Here is an 18,656-nt window from a genome sequence, read left to right on the forward strand (position 1 = left end):
CTGAAAGGCTTCAGATTAAAAGTATTAAATACTGATCTTCATATCATCTGTATGGGCAAATCCAGCAGGCACATGAAACCAGATGATACAAACATCACTCTTCTGTGCTAAAGCGGTGCCGACTCAAGTTTAGATATAAATCAAATATAGTAACGAAAAAATGAAATTGTATCACTTTTCATATGCCCTTCATCCAACCTTATGCACCAAAGGTTCTTTTATAGTACTTTTTATAATATGTAGGCTACCCCTATACATTCACATTTGTCCCAAAATTTCCCTGAAGACAAAGGTTCCTAGTGGACAATTTTTTTCAATCACATCATTCTAAAAATAACAGAACACAAGAACAATTACAAACAGTTGCTTAAACAGAAAACTCATTAATTTGAGTGAAACCTAATGGTGTTGGTGAACTTAGGCGAAGGTCACTGGCTTCTATTGAAGGAAAATCCTCTGGGAGACACACAGATGGAGACTGAAGGTAAATAAGGTGACTCCAGGTGTTTTATTCTTTTCTTTCTTTTCTTTTTTTTTTGCTGTCTTTCTACCATTTACCAACAGTGACATGAGTGAGGACTATTAATGCAATCCCAAACCATTTCCATTTCTCTCTAAAATCATCACGTCTTACTCCACTTGCAATTTTTATTTCAGCATTTAAAACAAAGTTGTATGGGATTTTTAGTCTTCATCATTTCACTATGTTGCTAGTTTATTAGCTCGCCAACGTTTCTAAATTTGCTACCATTTCTTTTTTTAATTTGTTTCTTTGTTTAGAACAGGGGTGGTAAAAGTCGCAATATGTGTCATAAAATGAAATACAGAAAATGCCAAAATCTGCTGTTTTGCTTTAAGAGACTTTGTTCAAATCAGTGTTTTTTATTTGCTGTTTTTTTTTTTTTGGTCTGGTTAAAACAGTACAAATACGTTTTGAATAAACATGGTGTCTTGTTAGCAACTCTTCTAATAAGCTGTTAGCTTTACTGCTTACATAGCTAAACGCTCTGAGGTCTTTTTTCTCCTTCAAAAGCATTTTTGTGTTAAATCCGAAGAACTGTGAAACAGAAGTGGATGGTAGAAACATAGATATGAATAAAGCAACTGTCCTATTAGCCACTAACCTAGCGAGCTTGGTTACTGACGTTTAGCTTGTTATCTGAAATTTAAAGTTAGAGTTTTTGTAATGTCTGATTTGTCATTAGCTTTTTAGAGTTAGATGATGTCCTGAGAATGGTTGGGAAATAAATTGATGTTAGGCTAAGCTGCGTGTTTTGAATAAACATAATGTCTAGTTAGCGACCAAGCTAAAAGGCCTGCTAATGTACAGTTAAAGATAATTAGCTCTCAGTTGATGGTACAAATATCATTTTGAATAGGCTTATTTAAACTTATATTGCAGCAGCAATAAAGCTAGCAAGCTTGCTAACAGACAGCTTGGTAGCTGACAGTTCACAAATATTTTATTTACCCTTTAAACAGTTTTGAATTATGTACTTTGCTCAAGACATGTGAAATTTGGTAGACAAAAGACACATTGAAGTTTTCATTTTAAAGTAACTTCCTGCAAAAGCTGGGCTCAGTAAAGAGAAACAGAGCAGTGAACATTTAAACAAGATTTTTGCTGGGGAACACAGAAGTTTGTAACATATATCGCGAAACAAAACATTTTCATTACACGCTATGTTTTTTGAGAAGGGGGTGACACTGACTCACTCTTGGACCCCGTGATGGCATCACATTTCTTGTGCTTTTAGACACGACTGCTGGTGCCTCCACTTCATCTTCCTCCTCCTGTGCCTCCTCTCCCTGCAGGCTCTCCATCTTTCCCAGGTCTTGAGGGTAGGGGTAACTCGCCAGCATGGAGGTCTCTGACGGGTACTCGCACACCTGCTCCAGCTGCTCCTCATCGAAACACACCTTCACCTGGAACCGTGAGTAGAGGGAGTTTCCATTTACTTTTAATCAGCTCCAGTCAAATCAAGTGTAGGGACAATTTCAGATCAGATCAGAAGAAAGAGGTCAATGAGGGCAAAGTGACAAAAATCAACAAAATGAACCTGTTACCCAATATCATCAGAATATCTAAATATCCTGACTAAAGAATTAAAACCGTATCCGACAGGGCATGTCTGTCAGTTAAGGAAAATATGGTTACCCAACTGAGAGCAATATTTGCTAAAAGCAAAGAAAATATCAAACATAAAGTGTTGCACTATCCTTTCATGGTTAAAGCTTGGAGGCACCGAGAGTAGTTGTACACAGTCAGTGTAATGTTAACTGACAGCAGGAGGCTTAACACTGTGCATATACTCCTCCTGCAGAGGTACCTGATGGATGAATGCATCTTACCTTTTTTCATTATTCAGGGAAAGACTGTCATCAGGTAGACAATCAGTACTTACTGTATGCAGCAGCAGAAGGGGAAGTCGAACAAAACAAGTTTACAACTTATGTCACACACTGGAAAGGATAATAGAACATTATTTATATCATCTCTTCCTGGGCTGAGGAACATTTACAAGGACAAGTGAATGTGTTTTAAACAGGCCTAAATCCAACAGGAAATGGCCTCACCCTCCACAGTGGGTCTTGTAATGACAGCATCTCAGCTCTGAGGCCTAGAGTAGTAAACACACCTAGAGGTGCGGACAAGATCTGGGTAGAACTGTACAGACACCAGACTGCACACACCGTGCAAGTTAGCACTGCTTCACCCTGCGACTGTGGCTGTCTGCAGAGGAGTGTAGATAATAGCTCTGCATTAGGGAGGCTGGACAAATCACACTAAGGCACAGAAGGCTAATCCTCCCTCCCTGAACCTGATTAACCTAGGCTAACACAGCATGACAGCACAGGCACCCGGGGAGGGACAGAAAAGGAGACATTTTGATTAGCAGGAATTTATGAAATTGTATTTGAGCACACTGACACTTAAACTGTCTATTTGTTTCCATAACAGTTTTAGGGAGCAATGTTTTCATGTATCACAAAATCCCTTAGGTTAAAATCGATAAATAGATAAGAGTGATTTTATTACAAGAATGTCTATAATAAACAATAGTAAATAAGGGTGAGGTGAAAATGAAGAGCAGGTTGATCACCCCCCTCTATGACATAATGACATAGATGGGGCAGGTGAGAGAAGAAAGCCTGACGTCAAACAGTCTGAACAGCCTCAACGTGAGAGCAACAGGTGGTCAGTACTTGTAGCTTTACCGTCATAGCTAACAAGGTGTCATGTTTCATCTACTCATTCCAGCTTCCCTAATATTGTTAGTGTAGTGTTTGTGTGTGTGTACAGATCATAGCAAAGAGGCCTGTTACAAGAGGAGTGTGGTTAAAGATGAAGAAAGAAGGACAGATGTACTCTGGATGTATTTCTGGAAAGAAATTTAGCCACATAAATTGCTTGTTATTTCATTAGTGGTCACAGTATTTGGGCAACTGAGAGCAGAAGAAATTCATTCACAGAGAGCCGTTATCTCGCCCTTTCTCCACCGCTCAAGTGTCAATTACTGTATTTGAGTCTTTTGAAATAGATGGCCTGTGATAAAACAGTGTCTGAGTATCGTTTTGCAAGTTAAAAGCTGACACTGCATCACTTCCCCGTGTCAATCTCTGTCTTTTGTTTGAAGGAAGTGCAGACATTTGAAAGAGGAAGTGAGCAAAAACATGCAGCATGACAGGGAGTTTCTGTTAGACAAATAACAAGCAGTTTGCAACATCTATTTAGCATTTATTCCTCTCAGTATGAGTGTCAAACTGTCATTTTTCTTTGCCCTCCTTTTTACTTGCTCTTTGTTAAAACATCTTTCTGTGGCACTTGTCTTTTCTTCTCTTTCCATTTCACCCACATCAAACTGAAGAGTTGGCCGCCTGCAGTCACTGTCAGTCAGTCATACAGTGGGAGGTCAGCATGGTCAAAAACTGTGTGCCAAGACTCCAGTCTACCAAACCAAACCCCTACTAGGAAACAGCCAAGAAGATACAAAGAGAGATTTGTCTGAGAGGCGAGTGGGCTGACTCAACAGAAATAGCAGAATTGGTGTGAGGGAACAAGGAAGCAGTCTACAACACACGGGGAAATACCAGCAGTTTAACAAGGCTAACACAGAAACAGAATAAAACCCATAGGATTCTAGGAAAAACATAAATCAGTTCATTACAGGATGGTGTAAGAAAGGAATAACCTTATTTCTTCCCTACTGACCAACATTGTCACCCAGTCATTCCTTTACAACATAAATGCTCATGTGGAGTCACGGAAATGCTAAGAGACTCATCTACAGTTTCAGTCGACATCACTCAGCCTGAGTTACTGTTAGTACCAGTGTGGTCTTGCATGCACTCACGCAGACAAACAAATTATCTTAGGCCGGCAAGCAAAGTGGAAAAAGAGAGAGAAAAAGTGAGAGAGGGAGGAAGGTGCTGGCTGCCTTTCATTGTGGTTTCTAACTCAAGCTTTCTGTTTGCTCTAAAGCCTACGACATTGCTGTTAATGATATTGTTCTGCAGAATTTAATGTGCCAAATATAAAACTCAACTTTTGTGTATTATTAGACCAGCAAACAATGAAGAACTGCAATAACTAAACCATAAAAACATTTGCTTTGTTTTCTTGTGGATTTTCAGTATCTTTTCATAAAACATAAATCATAAAACACAGTAATAAGTTGTCACCGCCACAGGCCATGCATGTCTTGACTAAATATGTATGCTAGGCCAATACCAAAGGCTAAAAGTCAAGCATCTGAAAAGACTGAGACAACAGAAGCAAATGGCAAAGCAGCTCACTCCAGGATTTCATGGCTAAGAATCAAGATGTCGTGCTTGATAAGGCTTTAACTGGCTTAGTTCGGTCACTGCGCTCGTACTTCTCAATCAAAAGGGATGTTCTTCCAATGAAAGGGGATTCTGCTTGACAATGAGGGACCATGAAACAGCTGACACAAGTAGATGTCCTCTGTCCCACTTTAGAAGAATTCTAAAAAAAAAAACATCCCTTTGCTGTCTGACTCACTTTCAAAGAAAATGCTAATATCTGAAGTGTTAGAGTTTGCAACATGACATGTTGAAATCAAAGTCAGAAAGAGCGAGATCATTTCTTTTCTGCCTTTAGCACTATTGTTTGCATGCCTAAGAGACCAGGAAGTCTGTTTGTTTGGTTATCTGAGAGAAAGAAGGAGCACTCACTTTTTTTGGCGTCACTCTGTCCTTGACCAGACAAGACTTCTCCAGATTCTGATATCCACCAATCACCTCTATCTCCTCCACAGTGGGGTACCTCTTCTTTCCAGGGTCTGCTGCAGTAGGGGTTGTTGGGGTCGTGGGGGGCGTCTGGGTCTGCTGTGATGGTGATGGCACCTTTGGTGGTGTTGACCCTGCTGATTTAGATCCCGTGGTGGATCCAGCTTTTGCTCCATGTGCAGCAGCAGGCTTTTTTGGGGTGATTGTGATGGTGGCGCCTCTCTTCACTTGGCCCCCAGAAGCACTCCTGATGGAGAAGGGGACAGGTGATGGAGTTGGGGATGGAGAGACACTGGGTGACGGAGCAGGAGATGGGGAACTTGGAGAGGAGGCTGGGGTAGGGGCACAGTCGGTAGATTTCAGAGAATTGTCTTGGGGTTGGCTCCTGAGATGTAAGGAGGTAACGGTGATAGTTTGTTTGAGCTGATTTGTTGGAGAACAAATACGCTTAGGGGACATTTTAGAGTTTGATTCTGTTGTTTCTTGATCCTTCTCCTGGGTCTTGACATCGTCCTTTACCTGTTGCTTTAACACTCCTTTGGGGCTTGGCTGTCCTTTTGTCCCTCCGTCCTTAAGAGAAGTATTTGGTGATGAACAGGACTTCAGGGCTTCCTGCTCTTTCAGCTGAAACTGCTCAATCTGTCGCTGTATAGCCTGAACCCCACAAAAGTCATCGCCTGTAAATGCATTGCTGTCTCCCTGCTGTGCATTTGATATGAGTGGCTTCACTTTAGTAAGGTGCACAGGTGAAATGTCAACATTCCTCTGCCTCATACACAAACCTGACCTTGAACCCACAGTTTCCAAGTTATAGATCCGGCTCATGGCTGTGAGGGAGTTGGGATGAGGCGGAGAAGGGGAAAGAGATTTTGAAAGGTCAACAGGCGATGTAAACTCTACCTCTTCCTCTAAAAGCTCCTTGTTCTCTTCCTCTCTTTCTTCTTCTCTGCTCTCGTGTCCGTCCCTGTGGAACTTCAGCTCTTCTTCCGCATGTTTCAGCGGGTCGTTCTCATCCTCAGATATCTGGAAGCCGCTAGAGATATCTTCGGAGGCAGCAGTGGCATACCCACTTGTAACTTCCTCTCCTATGACAGCTTGTAAGTTTGTGACAGCAACAGGAAGTTGAGTGCAGGTTTTCAACACGCTGACTTCCTGGGTGACGTCAAATTCAGCAGTGGATGTCTGCGCTAGTGTATCTTCCTGTACCCTCTCTGCTTCGACAAGTTTCTTCCGCATATGAGTTGCAGCTTCCCACTCTTTCTCAATTTCAGTTCCCCCCTCGTCGTACCTGTCGCCAGCTGCAGCAGGGACAGCAGTGTCACTAATCTCTTCAACTTCTCTTCCATCTCCATCCTGTGTCAGCCTTTGTCTCAGTCTCTCCACCTCCCTCTGTCTAATTTTCTTTTGCAGGGACTCGATGCGGCTTAAGGGTTTTCCGACCCGCCAGCTATCCCTCCTTTCGACTACCTGCCCTCCTTCCCAATTTTGCCCCTCAGTGCTTTCATTTGGGGCCTTTTTTCTCTCCACCACTTCTTCTGCAACATAAAACACAGTCCTGGGGATTTGAATTTCAAGGGGTGGGATCCCCATCGGGGTGATCCTTTTTGGGGATCTGGCCGTTAAATCATGACAGAGACTGTCTGAGCTGACCTCGCTGTAAGTTCCTTCCTGTTTGCACTCTGGGGTTATTGTTTCATAAGCCCCTCTATAAACCCTTTGTCCCTTTTCGTTACTATAAACAGTTGTGTCTCCTATTTTCTCAATTTTACTTATAAGCTCCTCTGTGTCCTGGGATAAAACAGAGTGTGTCGGGCAGGGTCCTCGAGACCCTCTAGCCCTGTCTGTGACTGTACAGAGTAGGCCAGAGCACTCTGTGAATGCTGATTCGTGCTTGTTCTGGCTCTCAGCAGTGTGACAAGGACTGACTGTGTCTCCTGATGTAGCTGTGATTAAATTCTGCCTAGCTTCAGCTGGGATCACTCTTTCAAATCCATCTTCCTCGTAAAAATCAGGCACGTTGTTGCAAAACTTTGCCTCAGTCTGTCCTGCTTCTGAGTCCTTCTCTATGCTCGGCTCCCTTTCCAAAGTTTTTTCCCCTGCCAGTCTCTTCACCTCTCTTTCAGCTCTTACTTTCCCATCCTGCCTGATTGGTACTCTTCTAGCAAACAATATTCTTTCTGTGTTTTTTACAGATGCAACTGTAAACCCCTCGTCTCCATCTGCATCAGCAGGCTTCTCTCTCTTGTCAACAGGCTCGACTTCCCTACCTTCCCCCCTGTGTTGGATTGAGATGTACTTATCTGTCTCATTCCTCTTCTGCACATTCACCTCCTTTTCTTCCTTATATTTTGCAAATACATCTCTATGCTTTCCAAACCTGTCTTTATCTAAACTCTCCGTGTATCTCAGTCTAACCTTCCCCAATCCTTCTACATTCCCCCACAGTGCCACACTCTTGTCTGAATGTATCCTCTGGCGAGTTTTCCTCTCAAAATTCCCCTCGTCATCTAAACCATTCTCCTCAGCAGAGATGACTCGATCAGAGAAACTAAATGAGCGTTTAGGCACGCCTTTCATCAGCAGATTCCTACCATCTGCCTTCCTCTCCTCAGACTGCTGGTCATCTTGATCTCCTGAGTATTTTCTCCCCCTGGGCTGGAGGAAATTATCAGAGCTTTTGGATCGAGATGGAGGCTTGGGGTGCTCTCCAAATTTACTCACCAGCTGACTGACCCTCCCTCCCTTCTCGAGAAAAACATTATCATCCAAGCTATCCTTTCTGTCTTCTTTAATAACTGTTGCCTGGCCCCAAGGTCTTTCTTTGTCCCTAACAGTCTCTTTTTCTTTTTCTCTCAGCCAGGACATGTCTTTTCTTAACTCCCTGCCCATACTCTCCCTCCTTACATCCATGATGCACTTCATCTCTACGTCCTCTCTCCCTTTGGTTCCTGTATTTCTCTCTTCTGGGCTTAAAGGGGGCTTTATAATGAGAACCTCAGAGGCTCGGATCTCTGTGACACTCCCTCCTCCAGCCAGGATCTCCCTTAGATCCATTTTCATCCCTCTTTTCCCCTGGTGGTCCTCCTCAGGTTTCTCCCTCTCCACCTCCTTCCACCTACTCCTTCTCTCATCGCTGCCTTTCCTGTCCTGTTCAATGATGATAATGTTGTCGGCTCGTATGGTCTGCAGACATGGCATAACGGGAGAAAAACAAACGGAGGGTGGATCTGTTTCTTTTTCCTCCTCATCTTTTGTAACTCTCGGGAATTCTCTCTCCTTTGTTGTATCTTTACCTGACTCTTTCCATTGGTTTATATCTTTTTCCCATATCTCCTTGCTATTCTCTCTCTCTCTTCCTTGACTCCTGTCCCTGCTTCTGTCTTTTTCCCGTCCCTCACTTAAATCTCTAAACCTTTCTATTTTCAGCTCTATATCTCTTCCTATTCCTGACTCTACATCTTGACCCCTGGGGCTAGGTTTCTCTTTCTCTCTCTCGCTAACCTGTGCATCGCTCCCTACCTCTGCATCCTTGCCCTTCCTCCATGCACTCTGTGTGCGAATAAATGGGTTTTCATGGAGTGGAACTATAGTTTCCACTGAAACCTGACTCTGAGGTTTGGGGTCTGCATCAAGCCATTGCCCCGGATCTGGGCTGATCGACAGATCACTTCCCAAATTGATAGTTACAGAGCTGTCTGTGTCACTCAGACCATCAGAATTTGACCTGATGTCCACCTGCAACAGACACATCTCTCTTTCCTTCTCCCTGTCACCCAAAGTCTCCTGTTTCGCTTTTCGCCGCTGGATGATCCCTCGCTTCCAGGCTGGCATACTGGCAAGTTTCTCTTCCTCCTCTTTTTCTCTCCTCCCTCGCTCCTCCTCCTCTCGTCTCTTTTTCTCCAGCAGGAGTTGCTTCCATTCCGGCAGAGAGGAGATAGACATAACAGAAAAGGTGCAAGTTTACGAATGAAAGAGTAGGTGTTGGTCCTTTTTAAAGCTTCTGGGAATTGTCTGCAAAAAAAAAGAAAAAGAAAAAGACAGTTTAAATGACAGTATATCGTCCACATTTGACTTTTGGCATATAATACAATAACAACTCGTTAACTACAGGTTGACAAATACTGCATGTTTAATACCACACATAAAGGTACAGCTGAATACAAAATTACAAGGTAGAACATTTGCTTGCATCTTGCAGTATAGTTTACCGATCAGTCATTCCTCAGTCTTTTACACAAAGTAAAATCATTTCCCGTTTAAAAGTGCTCAGTTAAAAGACACAAAATGACCTTCAGGAGATGCCCAGCTAAAGAGATACGAAGAGATACAAAACTACCCAAAAGACACAATAACAGGCAAAACATATCCAAAACATAGATGCTAAATTACCTTAATAGACATCAGATGAATAGAAACAGACATTAATGCCCAAACACACACACACACACACACACACACACACACACACAAAGTTTGCCTAGGGGCCCATTTTGTCCGGATTCATCCATTACATTAACCCGCAGCTCATTGTGAACACATTAAAGAAAAGCATGCCATAGTACTGAGAATTGCTTAAAGTGTTGAATGAAACTCACCAAACCCCCAGATTTTGCAAGGATACAACTATATCGGGTTTAAATTTACAGCTGTCATCTCCTCTTGTGCGTCTTGGCTGTGCGTAAAAATGCTGTCCACTCAACGACGGCAAATCGTCCTTCGACAGAAACCCACAGTTTAATCAGTGCTGTCAAAACGGAGGCTTAAAAACTCTGTACCAACTAGTCAAATCAGCCCTGGAGCGGACAGTGCACCAGTGCATTAAAACGCCTCCGTCGCCGTTAGTATAGTAGCATATATTCCCAGCTTCAGAGCGGCAGCATGGTAATCCGATAATTATATTTAACTCCATCAGGAGAGTTTAGTGGGACACACCATATTGTCAGACCTAAGAAAAGGCGTTTAAAGAACACAGCCGTCTGCCCGGTCACCAACCCCACCCCCTCCTTCATTGCTTGGGTCTCATCCCTCCATCCCGTAGCGCTAATTGGAAAAGATTTGGAGGTGGAGGGGAGGTGCGCCTGCGAAACGGACTGTGGTGTCAGCAGGGCACATCAAAGAGCTGCAGGAGCTTACCTGAGGGTGAACAGGCATAACCAACCTCCGACACAGGGCGCGTTTGCAGTGAGAACAGAGTTCTCAGCCCTGTGTCTACTCCACCCAGCAGAAGAGAGAGAATTGGTAGAGGAAATGTTGAGATTCAAGTAAACAAAATAATGAAAAAAACAATCTTAAAGGTTCAAAAATAGAAGTGAAGCTACTATTAATTGATATAAAGTACTGTATCGATTGATCATTAAATGCATTAACATCTAAGCAACATGTAGGGTTTTAGCAAAAATAACTAGTAACTACAGCTGTCAGATACAAGTACTACAAGTATTCCAGAAAGAAAACTATTAAGTATATTTCAAACAGCACTAGAAATAATTGTATATTTCTTTATATGTATTCTCCTCTGTCATTCTCTCTGTCTGTCAGTAGTAATCTTGGACAAAAATCAAATGGCTATTTGTTAGAAAATGAATGAATTGTTTTAACAGCTACAAAAAAATCATCAATAACAAACAAAACAGAAAGGAAGAAGAAATTAAAGTATCAGACACACCCGCAGCTCATTACATTTATTCAGTGTGGTCTTAAAACTAGAAGACACTAATATTTTCATGACTGTGCAGCAGCAATGCAGAAGTGGAAAAACTGCTTACATGTTAAATCAAAGAATACAGCACGCTGAAGTTCAATAGTAATGAACTGGGAGACATTTTAAACATACAGTTTTTTCAAGTGGTTTACATTCAGTCTGACATTGTTGCAAATGCAACAAGACAAAGAGAAAAATACATTCAGAATCTGACTAGATCACAAACACTGTTTTTCACAATAAGCAGCTATACTGAAAAGCAAAGCTGCACTTTTTTCCTGAGTGAATGCTCAGAAATAAAATAATAAATCCATGGATAACTGAAATGAATGTACAGAAATGCTGTGAAAACATACTTGCCACAGACACAATATAACAGTCTATAAAAATATACTATATGATAAACCAAGCGATGGGTCAGGGGACATGTCTGGTGAAGTAAAAAAGATGTTTGAAAGGTTTCATTGCAAATTGCAATGGGCCGATAAATTTGTTGTATTATTTTGTTGCAGATATATTTTCATCTGCCACCAATGTTTAATATCTGCACTGTAAATGGTAAGTAAGACTAAGTATTCACCAAGTGTCTTTCCATTGCACACCGCACATTCTGTATTTGCCAATACACCATAGAATATACTTTTGGATTGTTTTTTTCTGAACTTCCAACTTGAAATTTTGTTTAGGGGAAAACTGAAAAAATGGATAAAAAGTAGTGGATGTAAACACCATTACTGTCCCTGTCACTTACATAGTTCCTCCACCAGAGAGCAATGACAAGTTGGTATCTCAACTGTAAAATCTCCCATTCAGCATGTACTATTTATTATAACAACAAAACAAAAATATATCGGTAGACATACTGTCAACAGCCTCAAACATAAGGCAACTATACAATATATCTTAAAAAAATTAATTTTTGACACAAGCCTAAATTTCAAGAGAACTTTAACTCTTAAAGAACATTCTGAATTTAATATAACCAGCCACCTTTAAAAAACACTGATACAGCCTAGGTTCTAAGGGAGGTGTTTATGTTTTCAGATCCCAGTTTAATTAAAACTCACAGTAAAAAGAAAAGTTTAAATACCAGTATGGTCATTTATCATTAGTAGAAATGAACTTATGTGGCACAGCAGACAGAGGTGTTAGTTTTGTAACAGTATTTGTGGTTGATAATAAGACAGCAGTCAGCTTTACATCAGTGTGGCAGGGGACTTTCACTTTAATTGTCCTTGTAGTTACTGTTGTCCGCACTGGTTGCGTCAAGGCCGCCCCAGCATGGTTCTGCAAAGAGCTGCACCTTGCTGTTAAGCTGGACACAGAGATAGGCTAAATCCTGTTTGTCCAGAGAGTGTGCCAGGGCCAGATAGGTCGACAGAGTCCCCGCCAGCAGGAGCCTGTCCAGGGACAAGGTCGGGAGGAGCCACAGCACCACGCACAGCTCCAGGCACACCGGGTGGCGGAGGTGAGAGAGAAAGCGCTGTGCACGGGGTGACTTGTGACACAGAGGGTCACCTAAACCCAGACACTCGTAATACACCTGAGAGATGGGAGGCAGTGTGAGAAGCTTAGGTTTAAGCAGCAGTAACATGTCAACAAGTTCTTATAATAACCATCACAAATTACACAGTTCCGGCTATACTCAGTTGAGAACATGCCACATTGCTTTTTGGTATTAGGTCAAAATTAGGATAATAATAGAAAAAGGTTATCTATTGAATAATTTTGTTATTAAATTTCAAATAAAGCCAAAAATGACCCCCAAAATATGATTTAAAAAAAATAGTGTATTCTGATTTTATATCTAGGTAAGGCCAGTAAATAGGCCCTGGTCACCTGCTTAATGCCCATAAGTTCTGGATAATCAAAGATCATGAGGATGCTACAGATGATTGCCCAGCAGAGGAAGTGAAGAGTGAAGCAGATCACAGGGAACCAGATACTCCAGGGTGCATGACGCACTGACCACAGACAAGGTGCACCAGTCACAGGCTGCCAGTAGTGTATCAAGATCTGAAACCGTTGCAAGGAAAAAATTAATGCAGCTTGTTAAGAGAAACAACATTCGATGAACATGACTTTAAGTATTCATTACATTATGATGGTAACTATTTATTATCCTCTATGCCTATAAAGCAGAATTTTGCATACTGCGAGAGCTGTTGTTGCTGTACCTGTAGTGCCAGTGCAGTAGTGAAGCAGTACACAGTCCTGTTCAGGGCCCCCAGCACTGACTGGAGGGCCTGTTTGACGGGTGACCAGGCGAGCAGACTGTGCTGTGCGGTGAAGAGAGCCAGCAGCCCAAGGTCCACAGCAAGAGACCTGAGGACCGATCTGTCCTGCAGGGCCACTGACCACGGTATGGAGTCTTCGATGGGCGCAAACAATAACAACAAAAGAAGAATAGGAAATACTGTCATCAGCTGTTTTTATATAAAGTGTAAATGTAATGTTAAATACACATCTAATAATAACCAAAAAATGCATAATAAATAATAGAATTTACAATGTAGCTGTGATCTGTCATGTCCTGATAGGAACATGGTTCTATAGATTTACTATCCTAAAGCAACTGAAATCATCTATAAATAATCATATATTAATAGAAATTTTAATCCAACAAATCCGAACCATAAAGACGAAGAAAACTTACTCGCCCAACGTGGGGCTCGAACCCACGACCCTGAGATTAAGAGTCTCATGCTCTACCGACTGAGCTAGCCGGGCGCTGACCTCATACGGACAACAGCTGTAATTGTTATTGGTAATACATGATAAACTTTTTAAGTAGTTTAATAACTTTAAACTTTTATTTTATAAAATCTCCATGTTAAAGTTACATCACAAAGTAAGTAAATGTTAACAGTCCCGAGAGAGCATGCAAGTACAGCGACAGAAGTCACTGAGCTTTACCTTGACAGAGTGTCGTCTCTCCGGTTATGTTATGGTAAATAGCTCGAAACGATATGAACCGAATAAAGTCCGCACCGGAAACGAAAACAAACGCAAAGTTTAGCAGAGACACCGTCCAGAGGGCGCAGCTGCGAGCCGTGACCGACGCCATTTTTTCAATCAGCGTTCATCTCCACTCACTAACTGCCACACAGTGGTTCCTTCCGGGAGCGAAGACGGTTCCCGACATTACCGCCGGGTGTCGCTGCGGGTGTCGCTTGTACTTAGGGATAAATAAACCTTATGTACTTACATAAAAAGTACAAATGTGGTGCTCCAACAACAACAACAGAAAATAAAAACAATTCGGATCACAGATTTAAAAAAAGTAGCCTATTTTGACACATTTAAAGCTTTTAAAATATGGGTTTCAATATCACATGGTGTTATTGCTAATAAGTAACTGAATGTACAAAACTAAACTTTCACTTGGGCCTGTTTACAGCAACTTTATTTAGGATATACATATAATACATTAGTATTTAAAATGTACAAAGAAAAGCTCACTTCTTATCTCACTTCCATAGCACTTTACATGGTAGGTTCTGTTAAAGGAGACCACAGACTCTGAATAGACTGAATAGACACTGAAGATCTCTGAAAGTATTAAAAAAAGGAAGGGAAATTATAATATGACCTGGAAAAATAATCATTCTATTACGTCTTTTTTTATTTGCCTTAAAACAAACCTATTTTGGCTGCAGCTCATCTCAGGTGGCAGTATCGGTGTTGTGCAGGCAGCACACCGGGGGGCCTGGACCCTGAAACCACGAAGACGTGTCACCAAAAAACTGAAATTTGAAGTCGCTCTGGGTGTGACTTGTCTCATGTGTGGCCTGTCTGACAGGGTTTGATTTGATCTTTTTGCCAAAGTCTGAATAAAAGGGCTTGGCTCGTTAAATAAGAAACTCACTTGTGGTAGTCACTGACACAGTAAACCCTGTTGTGAGAGTCTACAGTGAAAGGCAGCCCCTCCAGGCTATTTCTGCGAATGAGACAAAGAAAGCAGGGTGGGTGCTAGGACTTCCCCTGAGCCTGATGTACCTGACGCTGCAAAATGAGCTCCCTCTAACACGAGATCACACACACCACATGTGCACTTCTGTGTATTCCTGTAAAGTTATGTAATGCATTCTCACCATGTCTGCAATTAAAAAATCCCTACACATTTGGGGATAAATGGGTCTCGAGAACTATAGTAAAAAAGCAATTAAACCTTCAAATGTTTTGTAGATTGCTCTAATAGAGTAAATTCATACCAGAAAGTCTGCTTCACAATCAATTCCTCCTGACATTAAATAAAATGGTCCCAAAGGTTCCAATGAGTACAAACAATAATAAACAAGGTGAATATGGGGACATCTTGGTTAGAACTGCAAAGTCAACTGCTCCACACATCAGGAGCCTGTTTGCAGGAAAAATTTATAACATCTCTTCACATGAGATGTGTAATGATTCATGTATATTAAGTTAAGGGCCGTAGCCAACTAAAAGGTGCAAACAGGAAAACGAACTCGTCCATAAACGCAGATAAACAAACAAAGACAAACCGTTAACCAAAATTCTGGAAAGAGTATAAAGAAAACAGGGACAAATGAAAAACCAAACCTAAGACCACAATGGGGGGAAACTAGCAAACAAATCATCTGCACTGTATGGATCACATAAAGCAAGTTCTTTCAAAACTTTTAATTTACCATAATATTTTCATCAATTTTTCTCTCTTTAAATGTCACAAAAATAAAAAAATAAAAAATTCACAGAAGAATGTGGCAGACAACGAGTCTGAAGAGAACTAAAGTGTATTTCCACTATACGGAGCTCACACAACATAATCTAACAACAGTGAGCTTGAATTTGTTAAAAAGAAGTTAAACATATTAATTTCTTTCTTTATAAAAATAAAGTAAATAAATAATCTGAACAGGGTCCTTATCTTATTGGACCCGTTGTCTTTATAATTTAAAGAAGCCACATTGACATATGTGCAGAAACAAACTAAACCAATGATCTCAGTTCATCTTTATCTCTCCCGACAAGACTCCTGCTGCCTAATGTTCCAGTTTGTTTTATGTATTGCAGTGATTAATATGCATTGTCCCATGGTTCCAAACATTTCTGTTTTAACATAAAGAATAGATGTATGGCAGTGTTCTTTACTTTACTCTCATTAGATCCAAACTATTTTTTTTTAACAGGCTCATCCTGGTTCCGATTCATAAGTTTTTTTTTCACAGTAAGCATTTCTTTTTGCTTTTTAGAGAAAGCATATGACAGGGTGCCAAGAGAGGAGCTGTGGTATTGTATGAGGATGTCTGGAGTGGCAGAGAAGTATGTTACAGTGGTGCAGGACATGTATGAGAGCTGTAAGACAGTGGTGAGGTGTGTTGTAGGTGTGACAGAGGAGTTCAAGGTGGAGGTGGGTCTGCATCAAGGATCGGTTCTGGTGATGGACAGGCTGACAGATGAGGTCAGACAGGAATCTCCATGACTATGATGTTTGCAGATGACATTGTGATCTGTAGTGAGAGCAGGTGGAGGAAAATCTAGAGAGGTGGAGGTCTGCTCTGGAAAACAGGGGTATGAAGCTCAGCCCCAGTAAGACAGAATACATGTGTGTGGATGAGAGGGACCCAAGTAGAACAGTGAGGTTACAGGGAGCAAAGGTGAAGGACTTTAAGTACTTAGGGTCAATAGTTTAGAGCAATAGAGAGTGTGGAAAAGAGGTGAAGAGGCGAGTGCAAGCAGGTTGGAACGGGTGGAGAAAAGTGTCAAGACGGATGTGTCAAGTGTCAAGATGTTCAAGACGGTGGTGAGACCAACGATGTTATTTGGCTTAGAGACAGTGGCACTGAAGAAAAGACAGGAGGCAGAGCTGGAGGTAGCAGAGCTTAAGATGTTGAGGTTTCTATTTGGGAGAGACGAGGATGGACAGGATCAGGAATGAGGACATCAGAGGGACAGCTCATGTTAGATATTTCAGAAATCAAGTCAGAGAGGACAGACTGAGGTGGTTTGGACATGTTCAGAGGAGAAACTGTGAATATATCTGTAGAAGGATGATAGAAGGATATATAAGATATTTAAGAGTCACAACCAAAGCGCCCTCATCAAGAAGACTCACTGCAGCTGAAACAAGTGAAATAAACATCCCGTCACCTCTTCCTGCACTTTACACTGGTTTTTCACATCTTGTGCAGCTTCCTGAATGAAGACGATGCGACTCTCCTCAATCACTGACCCTCACACATGATGACTAATGATCTGTGATCAGCCTGTAGAGATGACCACTGGGATTTCTATGCTAGAAAAGCAAATAATTAGTGTTTTCTTACCAAAATAAAGATTCCAACTATAACTTGGGTCCATCTCCTCCAACCTTATCCCCAGTTGCCGTGCTGCAGCCTATAGTGCATCTGTCTGTGGGCTAATAATATGTGCCGGCAGCTGTAAGGAGAGCTGCTGTCTGGGTTCATGGGTGTTGCATTCGGTACTTATGGCCTTTCTGGGGGGCAACAAATTTTCAGACGCCCAGACTCCTCCGACGGTGAGGGGGTTGCAACAGGCAAGTCTAACTACTGTATTTTGCACAAATATACTGCTGGAGTTGAATCGCCATTAAAAGGTAGTGTCATTAAAATTGCTGTTACAAAGATTTTATTCACAAAGCCTTCAAGTAATGGTTATGTCCATAACTATATCACAATACAAGTAACAGCTCACATTTAGCACCACATCAACCAGCTATTAATTATTGTGGCATATAATAAAATCACATGGACTATTTCACTTTGGTGAAACTAGTTCTGTACTTTTACATAAAAAGTATGAAATGCTGTCACTTCAATTGTAGCTTTCCACCCTTTAATAGGGTCTTTTACACAAATAGCTGAGCTGAATACTTATTTCACTTCCTTCACCAGACAAATAAACTATTTAGAGAAATAAAATAAAATGAGGAACTAAGTACAACAAACTTATATATGTCCTGTACCCTCAGTAATACACAGGACAAGGACCAAAGCATAACAGCACTTTTCATTGTAACACAGAAGCACAAACTAAGCCAAAATGTCCATACATGGATGAATTACTGAACGGACCCAGTAGAAGTCAGGGGGTCAGTGGGCCAGAGCCTCTGAAGTTAATTTTTCCTGTTTAAAATGCTTGGTTAAAAGACACACAATGTACACGAAAAGATGCACAACAACCACTAAAAATGCAAGTGAGCAGGGCTGATGTCAAAGAGCAGTTTTGAGGTTTTTCTGGGATAACTTTCCATTTTGTATTCTGCTGGTTTTTCCTTTTTAACTGGCACTATGCCTGTGAAAAGAAAAAGGAGAAATACGTACTCATAGCACATTTTCGTTTTTATTCTAATATATCACTATATAGGCGTATATAATCCAGGAAAAGTTAGAAGTGGTTTATCATTAGAAACATAGTCATAGCCATAAAAAAAAATCTGAGTCAAGGCCCAATACAGCACATGTTTGGCTGTGCTGCATCTACAGTAACATGGGAGGGGAGGGGAGGTCAGACAGCTGCTGGTTCTTCACTGAGGTCCCTTGTTAAGACACCAAAGCGGTCTAAGTTCACCGCCCCCTCTACATGCTGTCAGACTGGTTCAACAGAAAAACCGTGTTTGCCTGCAGTTCTCTTGGGTTTTGGGGGGATCAACGTGCTCTCACAAACACAGACAGGTTAAGAGACACGACAGCTTTTCAATTTTGCTTTTTACTTTTGCTGT

General features: G+C 41.4%; 2 protein-coding genes and 1 non-coding gene across 4 annotated transcripts; all 3 read right to left on the reverse strand.

The window, feature by feature from the left end:
• Nucleotides 1-846: 846 nt before the first annotated feature.
• Nucleotides 847-10,228, reverse strand: ppp1r18 (protein phosphatase 1, regulatory subunit 18). Its single transcript, XM_067497058.1, has 3 exons — nt 9,846-10,228; nt 5,197-9,261; nt 847-1,926 (listed from the first exon to the last, which is right to left on the reverse strand). The coding sequence occupies exons 2-3, from the start codon at nt 9,190-9,192 to the stop codon at nt 1,675-1,677; spliced, it is 4,248 nt and encodes a 1,415-aa protein (XP_067353159.1). The 5' UTR covers nt 9,193-9,261; nt 9,846-10,228; the 3' UTR covers nt 847-1,674.
• A 688-nt stretch (nt 10,229-10,916) lies between these two features.
• Nucleotides 10,917-14,077, reverse strand: nrm (nurim). 2 transcript variants are annotated; one of them, XM_067497070.1, is made up of 4 exons: nt 13,868-14,077; nt 13,129-13,322; nt 12,791-12,967; nt 10,917-12,494 (listed from the first exon to the last, which is right to left on the reverse strand). In XM_067497070.1, the coding sequence occupies exons 1-4, from the start codon at nt 14,016-14,018 to the stop codon at nt 12,177-12,179; spliced, it is 840 nt and encodes a 279-aa protein (XP_067353171.1). In that variant the 5' UTR covers nt 14,019-14,077; the 3' UTR covers nt 10,917-12,176. The 2 variants fall into 2 exon arrangements, with proteins under 2 accessions (XP_067353171.1, XP_067353179.1); XM_067497078.1 differs by lacking the exon at nt 13,868-14,077 and adding an exon at nt 13,608-13,808.
• Nucleotides 13,609-13,681, reverse strand: trnak-cuu (transfer RNA lysine (anticodon CUU)). Its single transcript has one exon. It is a non-coding gene; the product is annotated as a tRNA-Lys (tRNA).
• Nucleotides 14,078-18,656: the final 4,579 nt, after the last annotated feature.

The sequence above is a fragment of the Channa argus genome, chromosome 1 (genome assembly GCF_033026475.1).
Source record: "Channa argus isolate prfri chromosome 1, Channa argus male v1.0, whole genome shotgun sequence".
In the NCBI taxonomy this organism is placed as follows: domain Eukaryota; kingdom Metazoa; phylum Chordata; class Actinopteri; order Anabantiformes; family Channidae; genus Channa; species Channa argus.

Bases quoted from the DNA above. Each gene is read 5' to 3' on its own strand.
- ppp1r18 (XM_067497058.1), bottom strand. From the start codon at position 9,192: ATGTCTATCTCCTCTCTGCCGGAATGGAAGCAACTCCTGCTGGAGAAA. The intron at 1,927-5,196 runs GTGAGTGCTCCT...TCACGGTTCCAG, and splicing joins ACAGAGTGACGCCAAAAAAA to GTGAAGGTGTGTTTCGATGA.
- nrm (XM_067497070.1), bottom strand. From the start codon at position 14,018: ATGGCGTCGGTCACGGCTCGCAGCTGCGCCCTCTGGACGGTGTCTCTG. The intron at 13,323-13,867 runs GTAAAGCTCAGT...CGCCCATCGAAG, and splicing joins AGAGACGACACTCTGTCAAG to ACTCCATACCGTGGTCAGTG. The intron at 12,495-12,790 runs GTGACCAGGGCC...CCCATCTCTCAG, and splicing joins AACTTATGGGCATTAAGCAG to GTGTATTACGAGTGTCTGGG.